Here is an 11,992-nt window from a genome sequence, read left to right as displayed (position 1 = left end):
TCTTAACGATAATTACATAGTTTTATTCACTAACTATCGATGGTACTTCTTCCATGTACGAGCAATTAATATTTTCTTACGAAAGCATGCTGCTCGGGAAACGGACATCTGAACTATAGAACAGGTGTCCGCGTAAAATATGTGAATTAGTAATTAACTCGTTTCGTCCTCACCGTGGAACTCCAGTGGCTGCTCATGTTTCTATTATGCGAGTTATTGGAACATGTGAATTCTTTATAGAGAATAGAGCAAGTAGGCTGTAGTGATTTCCAAGTGCACCAGTCATCCTTCACTCTTCGGTCTAAATCTCGACCACAATTCATTTTCATGATGGATTCAGTGACGTTGGAGAACAAGTATATGTCGGTCATTAAAACTTGCGCCATACTAACCAGTATTTGGCCAGAGCAGAGTCATTGTTCAAAAATCTGTATACAAGTATACACGTACCTTAGCTTTATAGCATGTGCCGGCAGTATGGTATGTAAACGAGTCATGATCATTACATCATTTATTCTGTTAATAATAGGATGATGTTTCTACGGACAACTCACTCTTCATGTAATCGTTATCAGATTGATATCATTTAATTCATACGTAGTTAAATAACTGATTATTTTGTTAATCACATGCAGAGGTTTTGCATTATTATAAATAGAATAGAGTGTACTATAACAGTTGTATTCAAATTTAACGAAACACAAATTGTAGATTGCAAGGGTATACATTTTGTTCAGTATCGATGTCATGTTGGAACAATTATCTTACTTCGGCGCGGCGTGCGTGATGATGCTGAAATACGGCCTCTACACAGTCCGCAGCAGAGAGGTAATGTGTCCTTCCCATTCCAAATCTTTCGAATAATTAAATCTACGTGGCTGATCGAATTACAGTACAAAATGTTTCTCGACTGCATCAGAAGAGACTTCAGTACCAAGAGGCCGCAGGCCGAGTTCGACATCTTGGAGAAGTACGCAGGAAGGGGTGTCTTTTATACTCAGTTTTACTTATGTAAGCAGCGAATCCTACCAACCGTTCATATTTTTCGTGGTCACAAAACTGAACAAAAATAACACGCAAGAAAAATTTGATCAAACCGTGTTTGAACGATCCTGCGATTAAGATGTTGAATTAATATCGTAAATTAGTTTTAATTCAGTTTCACGATGTACTGTAATCCATTTACAGTTAATTGCTATTGCTGCTACGCACTGTTTATTCAAACTCCGCTGACACCGCGCATCCTGGACATCTTCATGCCGAAAAACGAGTCCCGCGAATTAGGCTACGTTTACCCGGCTTACTTCGCCCTCGATGAAGAGAAGTATTACATACCGATAACCATACACATGATACTAGTAATCGCGATGGTTTTCTACGTGTACGTAGCGTGCGACACGAGTTACGCGTACTTCGTGCAACACGGTTGCGGGCTCCTAGCCGTCGCCGGGTAAGATTTGAGAAAATCGTTTTTGGTGAATGCATGGGACATGGATCAGAGAATTCGAATTCGCAGACACCGTTTCAAGGCGGCGGTTGCAGAACCGGAGAGCTTCTACGAAAAGGAGTACCTCCACGATCGGCAGTACAAAAAAATACGTTTGGCAATTGAAGGACACCAGTATGCTTTAGAGTAAGTATTATAATTCATTTATCATTTTGAATAGTTTTCACTTTATCATTTTTATGAAAAGCGTAAAAGTATTCTCGTAAAATCTTGGCCTCCTCAACGCGTTATGCCCGGATGACAATAAATCGTTTCATTCAAATTATCGGACACAATTCTACATATCATTGTATTGCTTATAGAAAGAGACTGTGTACATAGTAATAAGTAGAAATAATGTTTGAAAACTTGTGACATTTATCAACAGGCGTAATTGTACGCAATAATTATATTAATTGGCTTCATTAACGGAGATTTGTCGATCTCATTTCAATGGTTTCGAAACAGATATTTGCGTACGCTCCAAGAGGCCCACGTCGAGTACCTCTTCATTTTGATTGGTTTCGTGATGATGGCCTTCAGCGTCACTTTAGTGAAGGTAAGCATTTTCCGTCTACAAAATCGTTCCACAGGAGTCATCATCGTTGCACGAATTGTACTGCAAAAACAGATATCCAACATGGAAGTTGGCCCCGAATTTTTCAAGGATTGTACCTTCCTCTTGATCCAACTAATGCACATATTCTACATGTCGATGCAAGGACAATGCGTAGTGGATTCAGTAAACGAATTCTCAGACACGATGTGAGTGACGAATAATTCCAAGATACAAATAAATTCTGATAATAAGTCCAATACGACTGTGCCACGAATTTGCAAGTTAAACAAAAATTAATCCCAGGCATGGAGGTTCGAATTTACCATCGTTTTCAGATACGAAGCAGAGTGGTATGAAAGCGACAAAAAAGTACAATCATTGTTCGTACTGACATTAAGAAGTTGCTTGAGCCCTCCTAAATTAACAGCCGGTGGACTCATTGTACTAAATTTACAAAGTTTCTCGGAGGTGACACATCTGTAACTGCTGCTTCCAAAATAGTCTCCTGTTACTTCGAAAATACCTCGTTCAAACGATATCACGATTTTCAGATCTTAAAAACATCGGTTTCGTACTTCACGGTGTTGCAAAGCACCTAAACAGGATCAACCATGTTAGCGGCGCAACCAGAAACTTGATGGACCATTGACCAACAGAATACACAAACTAAAATATAACTATTAATATCGCAAATATGTTTAGTACTATTGTTACAACTTTATATACTAAATACATACTTAATTAATATTTGGTTTAGATGCACGGGCGTTTCCAACTTGAAACGTTACCGAGTGTCTAATTGTAAGACAAAATAGATGTAAATGCAAAACTACAGGGGCCAACGAAACGGTTACGGAAACCATTCGGAGAGACTGACCGATACGTGAACGAATGTCGTGTTCGGTGTCAGGTGATAAGGTCAGGTCGAAATTTCTTTACGGTGGGAACGACAACGCTACACATGGTGTGCTAGGAGACGTCATAGTGGGGACGCGCGTCAGATGATATCCGTCGCGCGGTAAGCCATTCATCGGCTCAGTTGTAATAGGCCGCCCGCCATGACAACGTCGTAGTGAATTCGTGAAGAATTTTATGAAGAACCGTGTGCATCGGCATCTGTGTGGACGAGCAATGGAACAACCTTGATAACGGCCCTGTGAAACATACGGGAGTCCGATCGCATTGTCACAACGCATACGAGGTCATCGTTTCCAGAGATGACATCCTCGGCACGCGCGAGTGGCCAGCGAGTTGGCGGGTGGAGATCGTATATGTTTTATCCGGATATATTTTTTTTTTAAGAGAGCTGGGGAATGCTCTTTACGCACTTTAGGGGCAGAGATAACCGCTCCACGGTGATAAATCACGCCACAGTACCTACTGAAGTACACCACCCATTGTCACTGTACCCTCAACCTCAGTTAAGTCCTACTGCCATACTCTGACAGAGACCGGACAGCAAAATGTTAAATCCTATTATTTCACAAACAGTAGAATAAGGTATGAGCGCACTTTATTAATTTCATATATTTTATCGAACTCTATGTATAACAAAAGGAATCTAGGGAAACAGAATTCTTCTGGAGTCCCAAAACTGTAATCGATGGAAAAAAGTAAGATTGTCTTTAAGGAGATATGGTCTACATGCATTAATATAAAGAATGCACGACACATTACCATAAAGAATGCATTACGCATTAGGATACACTATGTATTAGCATAACCGTAGCGAGTGAATTTTCTCAAATTACGTCATGAATGTTTTAAAGCACAATATTACCTTATGTATATGTACCGGTGTATAGAATCAGTAAACCGACAACATGCATTTCTTGGTGTAGCTCTTACGGCTCGAGCGACAGTCTGCCCTCAACCGTGGATGAGAATACGTTCGAGAGACGATACCTAAGGATCACGAAATGGTTTCACAAATTGACTGAAATATGGCCCGATCAAAATACGTGCATCAAGTGCTTTGCATGGGTCATCACGGCTGTTGAAATGCTGTCAAGTGTATTTGTTCAAGTAAGCGTGTATTATGTGGAACAACGTCATTTTATCATTGAAAGATCTTTTTTTAACGATTGATACGCACATTGCGTTACGTATATAGATACATATATTATCAAACGTAGAGTAGAAGTGTGTAAAAACTATTTGAAACACTGTATACCGTTAGCGAATGCTAGCGCTATAGCACTGTATGTTACCACTACTTTTTAAGTAAGTGTTTAATATTAGTTTCAACTAACAAGAATAATGCATATCAAATGTGTAAATGTTTGAAATAGACCATTTACCTCTAATAGCCGTGAGCATAATGTTAATATTAAAACAGTGTAATTACATTCTCAACGCGACTCAAGCGAGTAGACTTGGATGTCAACATCTATCCTACCAACCTTCGTGTAAGTATTACTAAAAGAACATTACAGTACAAGCCACTTTTGAAGGGTATGTATCGAGACTAGGCAATGGATCAATCTGACGAGGAGATCACTATTATGACAAAATATGCGAACAGGGGTTACTAGCTTGAAATATTCTACACAGGTAAGACGATTTAAAATACGATTTCGTCAACTCGTTAAATAAATACTTTGTGGCACCGGATTCCTAATAACCAATTATTTGAATATGAATCATAAGAATGATTGTATGCAGTGAACGTACTCATCTGCTCTATCCTATTCTTACAACTTCCATGGACAACGCGCCTGTTGGCTCGGTTACAGCACTTTAACACAACGCCGATGATATTCATCATACCAGGCTATTATTTCGTTAACGAGCACGAAATTTTTTACCTCATCCAACTACTTACACGGCAGCTTGGGAATAATATTTGTGGCACACACAGTCACATAGGCTGTGATTCGAGTCTTACGATTGTACCACAACACATCTGCGGATTACTGATTGTAACTGTGTAAAAGGAATGAACAATACGATAGAATCTTCTTTATGCAAACGTCGTGTATCCAAACTAATTCAATATCTGCGTCGATTATTCTAATATAGCTGGGTGGAAATAAGATGCGATTCTCTATTTTACCCATACATTGATTTGTTGTATCCAAACTTAAAAAAATAGTACAGTGACCATAGCAAGCCGTCGCCTACAATGAATATTACAATTTTCTCAAACAGTAGAATAAGGTATGAGCGCACTTTATTAATTTCATATATTTTATCGAACTCTATGTATAACAAAAGGAATCTAGGGAAACAGAATTCTTCTGGAGTCCCAAAACTGTAATCGATGGAAAAAAGTAAGATTGTCTTTAAGGAGATATGGTCTACATGCATTAATATAAAGAATGCACGACACATTACCATAAAGAATGCATTACGCATTAGGATACACTATGTATTAGCATAACCGTAGCGAGTGAATTTTCTCAAATTACGTCATGAATGTTTTAAAGCACAATATTACCTTATGTATATGTACCGGTGTATAGAATCAGTAAACCGACAACATGCATTTCTTGGTGTAGCTCTTACGGCTCGAGCGACAGTCTGCCCTCAACCGTGGATGAGAATACGTTCGAGAGACGATACCTAAGGATCACGAAATGGTTTCACAAATTGACTGAAATATGGCCCGATCAAAATACGTGCATCAAGTGCTTTGCATGGGTCATCACGGCTGTTGAAATGCTGTCAAGTGTATTTGTTCAAGTAAGCGTGTATTATGTGGAACAACGTCATTTTATCATTGAAAGATCTTTTTTTAACGATTGATACGCACATTGCGTTACGTATATAGATACATATATTATCAAACGTAGAGTAGAAGTGTGTAAAAACTATTTGAAACACTGTATACCGTTAGCGAATGCTAGCGCTATAGCACTGTATGTTACCACTACTTTTTAAGTAAGTGTTTAATATTAGTTTCAACTAACAAGAATAATGCATATCAAATGTGTAAATGTTTGAAATAGACCATTTACCTCTAATAGCCGTGAGCATAATGTTAATATTAAAACAGTGTAATTACATTCTCAACGCGACTCAAGCGAGTAGACTTGGATGTCAACATCTATCCTACCAACCTTCGTGTAAGTATTACTAAAAGAACATTACAGTACAAGCCACTTTTGAAGGGTATGTATCGAGACTAGGCAATGGATCAATCTGACGAGGAGATCACTATTATGACAAAATATGCGAACAGGGGTTACTAGCTTGAAATATTCTACACAGGTAAGACGATTTAAAATACGATTTCGTCAACTCGTTAAATAAATACTTTGTGGCACCGGATTCCTAATAACCAATTATTTGAATATGAATCATAAGAATGATTGTATGCAGTGAACGTACTCATCTGCTCTATCCTATTCTTACAACTTCCATGGACAACGCGCCTGTTGGCTCGGTTACAGCACTTTAACACAACGCCGATGATATTCATCATACCAGGCTATTATTTCGTTAACGAGCACGAAATTTTTTACCTCATCCAACTACTTACACGGCAGCTTGGGAATAATATTTGTGGCACACACAGTCACATAGGCTGTGATTCGAGTCTTACGATTGTACCACAACACATCTGCGGATTACTGATTGTAACTGTGTAAAAGGAATGAACAATACGATAGAATCTTCTTTATGCAAACGTCGTGTATCCAAACTAATTCAATATCTGCGTCGATTATTCTAATATAGCTGGGTGGAAATAAGATGCGATTCTCTATTGTATCCAAACATTGATTTGTTGTATCCAAACTTAAAAAAATAGTACAGTGACCATAGCAAGCCGTCGCCTACAATGAATATTACAATTTTCCTAATGACTTTACTAAATAAATATTATTTATAGGTGATAAAGACATCAAACTCGTATTATACAGTACTAAGATAAATGTGTATAACGAAAATGAACATTCCTTTGATGCCATAAATGTACGACATGCTCGTGAGAATTGTCATGTATTTATATTATAGCTGCAGAATAGTTAAATAAACTATTTTTGTAACAACGCCCCATCGGCGATTACAATTAAGAATGTACAAAAATTGTTTCTATATAAATAAACTCTTAATCCATTATTTACGTCTAGAGTAAATTTTAGACAGTAGTAAATAAATATAAAAGGAACATCCGGATGCAATTATTAACCGTACCAATAATTTGCATGATGAACAAATTATTTGAATTCGAATATTTTTATCGTTCAAATGATTTGAGAGATTTCAAGATTCAAATATAATTTTTGTACTTACTGTATTTTTGTACTTTTTGTACTTAATGTAATGGAAGTGTATATGCAGTTCACTAACTCCATGTATATTATGTGACTTGATAACGGGATGTAAGGCGAAATGTAAGTTTTCCTCTTGGATGACAAAACTAAAATCGTACGAGTAAAGATGAGGAAATCGATAGAATGCAGAGGGTGTTAAGGACATATGGTGCGAACACATCAATATAAAAAATGCACGACACATTACGAAAATGTTATGCATTTCCGTTATCGCATTTACACACTTGTCATTGTAAACGTCTTAAGCTGCAATAGTACATTGTATATGCATAAGTCTATAGATCGGTAAAGCAATAGATACGGATGCATTTCTCGATGTCACCCTAATGGCACACACAGTCTGTAGTCAATTATGGACGAAGATACGTTCGAGAGACGATACCTACGGATTACGAAGTGGTTTCTTAAATTAGCCGGAATATGGCCCGATCAAAGCATGTGCATCAAGTGCATTGTGTGGGTCATCACGGCTGTTGAAATGCTGACAAGTGTGTTCGTTCAAGTAAGTGTATATAACAATATCGTTCCCCGTTCTTTTTATCTTTGACACATCTTTTTTTTAATCATTGATACGCACATTGTGTTATGTACATAGTATAGATACATTATTAAAAGTAAAGTAGAAATGTAGAAAACAATTGAAACACTGTATAACACTAGCGCTATTTGTTACATAAGGGTTAAATATTAATTTCAGATAACAAGAATTATGCATATCAGAAGTGTATATGTTTTCATAGACCATTTACCTCTAATAGGAGCTTGCATAATTTTAGTATTAAAACAGGGAAATTATATTCTCAACGCGACTAAAGTGAGTATACTTGGATGTCAACATATATCCTACCAATTTTCGTGTATTATTAGAAGAACATTGCAGTACAAGTCACTTTTGAAGGGTATGTACCGAGACTGGGCCATGGATCGATCAGATGACGAGATCGCTATTATGACAAAATATGCGAAAAGGGGTTACCAACTTGCAATGTTCTACATAGGTAAGACGATTTAAAATAAGATTTCGTCAACTCGTTAAATAAATACTTTGTGGCACAGGATTCCTAATAATCAATTATTTGAATATGAATCATAAGAATGATTGTATACAGTGAACGTACTCATCTGCTCTATCCTATTCTTGCAACTTCCATGGACAACGCGCCTGTTGGCTCGGTTACAGCATTTTAACACAACGCCGATGATATTCGTCATACCGGGCTACTATTTCGTTGACGAGCACGAAATTTATTACTTCATCCAACTGCACGGCAGCTTGGGGATAATATTTGTCACTATCGTCTACCTGGGGTGCGATTCGAGTTTTACGATCGTAGTACAACACGCGTGCGGTTTACTGGCTGTAACTGGGTAAAGGGAATGAACAATACGTAGTACGTTCTTTATCCAAATCCTCGTGTATCCATACCGATTCAAGTCCTACTTTATTTCTATTTTAAAATTTTATTATGCATGATAGTATCAGTAAGTACGAAGGTACTGCTTAATTAATGAGATAAACTACAAAGGTTCAATAAGAATATAATAAATTTACAAGTATTTCACACATCTAATTACTGATTGTTCGAAAAATCAAAAATTCACCCAGGATAAAATTGTGTTAAAATCGATTTATTACAAAGTATTGTTCACTTCTGGGTCAGAGATTGCATGCTTTCGAATGTTTTCAGATACAGATTCAAACACGCGATCGAACCCTATTCGTACGCTAAAAACTCCGAACAACGAACGAAACAGAATGAAAGAATACGCTTTTCCATTCTAGCTCACCAGCGAGCTATAGAGTCAGTATTACAATCTTAATTTTAATTATTTTCGAGATCTCTGTTTCTCCTTGACAATTTTTCGGATATATGAAAAGTGTGTTTAACAGATACGTTCAGGAAATAGAAGCTACACATGCTACATATCTCTTCTTATGCATCGGCATGGTGGTTTGCTGCTTTAGTATTACATTGGTGAAAGTAAGATTATCCAACAACTACATACTTTTAAACCGTTAACGTAAATTGTTCGGAAATTAGGTGGCCACTATGGACGTTTGCATGGATTTTTACAAATACGTAAGTTTTTTGTTGGCGCAGTTAATGCACCTATTCTATCTGACGATTCAGGGACAGTTCGTGGAAAATGTTTGTGACAATCTTTACAATAAGATGTAAGTATGGCATAAATGATCATTATATGAACGTCATTTTTGTATCTGATTTTCGGTGGAAATCTCCTAATTAATGAAAATGGAACATTCTATCAGATACGAAGCATTATGGTACGATACCAACGTCAAAACACAATTGCTGCACGTATTAGCGTTACAGAGAATGATGAAACCTCCTCGTTTGACTGCTGGTGGTTTAATGAACATGAATATGGCCAGTTTCTCGGAGGTATGTTACTACGATTTCGTACGATGGAGATTATAATTTTCTCATGGAGATACTAAATAAATGTTGCTGTTCACAGGTGATAAAGACGTCAGTCTCGTATTATACAGTTATAAGATAAATATATAGAGATCATCAACATCTTTTTGATGCCGTAAATATACGGTGTGTTAGTAAAAATAGTCACTTATTAATGTAAGCTGAAGAAGAGCCGAATAAAATGTTTTTGATGGCGCTTACATTTAACAGAAAATTATCAGACATTAAAAATAAGAAAGTAGAAAAGTTGTTCGTAGATAAATAAACTGTTAATACATTATTTATGTGTAGAGAAAGTTTTAGATGGTACTAAACAAACGTGAAAGAAACATCCAGATATTATTATTAACCGTACCAATAATGTGCATGATGAACAAACTATTTCAATTCGAATATTTTTATTGTTTAAATGATTGAGAGATTTATTCAAGAACTCAATATACGTTTTTGTACTTACTCATAAAAGTGTGCAGAATTCGAAATCAAATTGTAGAAGTCGTAGGGTAATGCTACTGATTTATAAAAACCGTAGTGGAAGTGTATATGCACTTCAATAACTCCATATACTTTATCTAGTTTTATAATGGTATGTAAGATGAAACGTAAGAGTTTCCCTCTTGAACGTCAAAACTAAAATCATACGAAGAGATATGAAATAATCAATAGAAAGCAGAAGGCGTTAAGGACATATGGTAAAAACGCATCACTATAAAAAATGCACGACACATTAGGAGAATGTTATGCATTACCGTTTCCGTATATTGACAGTGAATATTTACACGTTTCATTGTGAATGTTTCAAGCTGCAACAGAGTACATTATACATGCACCGGTCTATAGAATCGGTAAACCAATAGGAAAGGATGCATTTCTCGGTGCCCCCTAACGACTCAGACGATGCAGTCTGCGTTCGATTATGGACGAGGACACCTTCGAGAAACGATACTTGGGCATCTTAAAAACGCTCGGGCGTTTGGCAGGAATATGGCCTGATCAGAATAAGCTCGTCAAGTACATTTTATGGATCATCTTGTACAGTGAAATTGTGACAAGTGTACTGGTTCAAGTAAGCGTATATTTAATCAAAACGACTTAATTCCGCGTTCTCTTTATCTCTGACAGTTTTTTTTTTTCTGATATTTCATGCACGTGCGGCGTTACGTACATTCCTTAAGAATAGAGTACAAATATGAATAATAGCGTAAGCATTGTATAATGCTGATGATGCGATGTCATTTTCTAGGTAAGGATTTAATATTAATTTCAGATAACAAGAATCATACATGTTAAAACTGTAAATGTTTTCATAGACCATCTACCTCTAATAGGCACGTGCCTGGTGTTCGCATTAAAACAGGGTAATTATGTTCTGAACGCGACGAAGGTGAGCGAATTCGCCGTCTATAACTATTCGTACATTCCTCTGTATAATATTAACAAACTTTGCAGTACAAGTTACTTTTGAAAAGTATGTACCGGGATTGGACAATGGATCGATCGGACGACGAGATCGCTATTATGTCGAAGTATGCTAAAAGGGGCACGATTCTTGCAATGTTTTATATAGGTCAGTCCGCGTATTCGATTGCTTAAACTTTCCGATTTTATACCTTGGATTATACTTGAATCATAATTTTTGCAAAACTTAATTCACCCGTGATGTACAATTATTTGTACGTGGATCATAAGAATTATTTTACACAGTGAACGTAACTTTCTGCTCTATCCTGTTCCTGCAACTACCATGGACAACGCGCCTTTTGGCCTGGTTACAACACTCTAATACAACGCCGATGATATTCGTCATACCGGGCTACTATTTCGCTGACGAGCACGAAATTTTTTACCTCATCCAACTGCACGGCAGCTTGGGAATAATATTTGTGGCCATCGTGAACATGGCTTGCGATTCGAGTTTCACAATCGTCGTGCAACACGCGTGCGGATTACTGGCTGTGACTGGGTACAGGACATAACTAATATTTATCTTTTCATAGCTTCATTATGCTTGACACGGCCAGTAAAGAAGCGAATGTTTAATCGATGCAGTGAAACTGCCGAGACGAATTCAATAGACCGAACTTACTTGCTGAACCATACATTGACTGTTTCAAAGAAACAAAATAGTACATTGTGTACCTAGGGCGCAAAATAGGGCATTCTAGCACTGGCACCCCGAGCGAAGCGAGGGCGACAAATTCACACGAGTGACTGAATGCCCTTCGCG

General features: G+C 37.2%; 4 protein-coding genes across 13 annotated transcripts in view; all 4 read left to right on the top strand.

Moving 5' to 3' along the window:
• Positions 1-198: 198 nt before the first annotated feature.
• LOC108627091 (odorant receptor 13a-like) lies at positions 199-5,578 on the top strand. Of its 4 annotated transcripts, none has more exons than XR_003389464.1 (10): positions 199-480; positions 712-828; positions 894-1,011; positions 1,189-1,450; positions 1,517-1,633; positions 1,955-2,045; positions 2,118-2,251; positions 2,381-2,513; positions 2,597-3,545; positions 5,205-5,578. XR_003389464.1 is itself a non-coding variant. In XM_018028143.2 (9 exons), the coding sequence occupies exons 1-9, from the start codon at positions 328-330 to the stop codon at positions 2,642-2,644; spliced, it is 1,173 nt and encodes a 390-aa protein (XP_017883632.2). In that variant the 5' UTR covers positions 199-327; the 3' UTR covers positions 2,645-5,182. The 4 variants fall into 4 exon arrangements, 1 of the variants encoding a protein (XP_017883632.2); XR_003389463.1 differs by lacking the exon at positions 5,205-5,578 and adding an exon at positions 3,887-5,182; XR_003389462.1 differs by lacking the exon at positions 5,205-5,578 and adding an exon at positions 4,710-5,182 and having other exon boundaries at positions 2,597-4,598.
• On the top strand, positions 5,390-7,151 carry LOC113464609 (uncharacterized). The gene is made up of 3 exons (XM_026815328.1): positions 5,390-5,415; positions 5,474-5,780; positions 6,362-7,151. The coding sequence occupies exons 1-3, from the start codon at positions 5,390-5,392 to the stop codon at positions 6,635-6,637; spliced, it is 609 nt and encodes a 202-aa protein (XP_026671129.1). The 3' UTR covers positions 6,638-7,151.
• An 87-nt stretch (positions 7,152-7,238) lies between these two features.
• LOC108627090 (uncharacterized) lies at positions 7,239-9,965 on the top strand. Of its 2 annotated transcripts, none has more exons than XM_018028142.2 (9): positions 7,239-7,826; positions 8,022-8,138; positions 8,223-8,322; positions 8,434-8,692; positions 9,013-9,126; positions 9,216-9,306; positions 9,367-9,500; positions 9,597-9,729; positions 9,806-9,965. In XM_018028142.2, exons 1-9 carry the CDS (start codon positions 7,677-7,679, stop codon positions 9,845-9,847), a joined length of 1,140 nt encoding a protein of 379 aa, XP_017883631.2. In that variant the 5' UTR covers positions 7,239-7,676; the 3' UTR covers positions 9,848-9,965. The 2 variants fall into 2 exon arrangements, with proteins under 2 accessions (XP_017883631.2, XP_026671149.1); XM_026815348.1 differs by having other exon boundaries at positions 8,205-8,322.
• A 90-nt stretch (positions 9,966-10,055) lies between these two features.
• Positions 10,056-11,992, top strand: part of LOC108627089 (odorant receptor 13a-like) — a 7,780-nt gene continuing 5,843 nt past the window's right edge. For 2 of the 6 annotated variants that reach the window (XM_026815342.1, XM_026815341.1), the window contains exons 1-4: positions 10,056-10,831; positions 11,033-11,149; positions 11,215-11,332; positions 11,470-11,728. In XM_026815342.1, coding sequence (XP_026671143.1) covers positions 10,682-10,831; positions 11,033-11,149; positions 11,215-11,332; positions 11,470-11,728 — 644 coding nt within the window. In that variant the 5' untranslated portion in view covers positions 10,056-10,681. The other 4 variants (XM_026815344.1, XM_026815345.1, XM_026815343.1 and 1 more) reach the window with 4 other exon arrangements.

Source organism: Ceratina calcarata, unplaced genomic scaffold (assembly GCF_001652005.2).
Source record: "Ceratina calcarata isolate Rehan_Ccalc_2016 unplaced genomic scaffold, ASM165200v1 scaffold44, whole genome shotgun sequence".
Classification (NCBI taxonomy): Eukaryota; Metazoa; Arthropoda; class Insecta; order Hymenoptera; family Apidae; genus Ceratina; species Ceratina calcarata.
The sequence above is the reverse complement of the archived record's forward strand: the minus strand, read 5'-3'. Positions and strand labels throughout refer to the sequence as shown.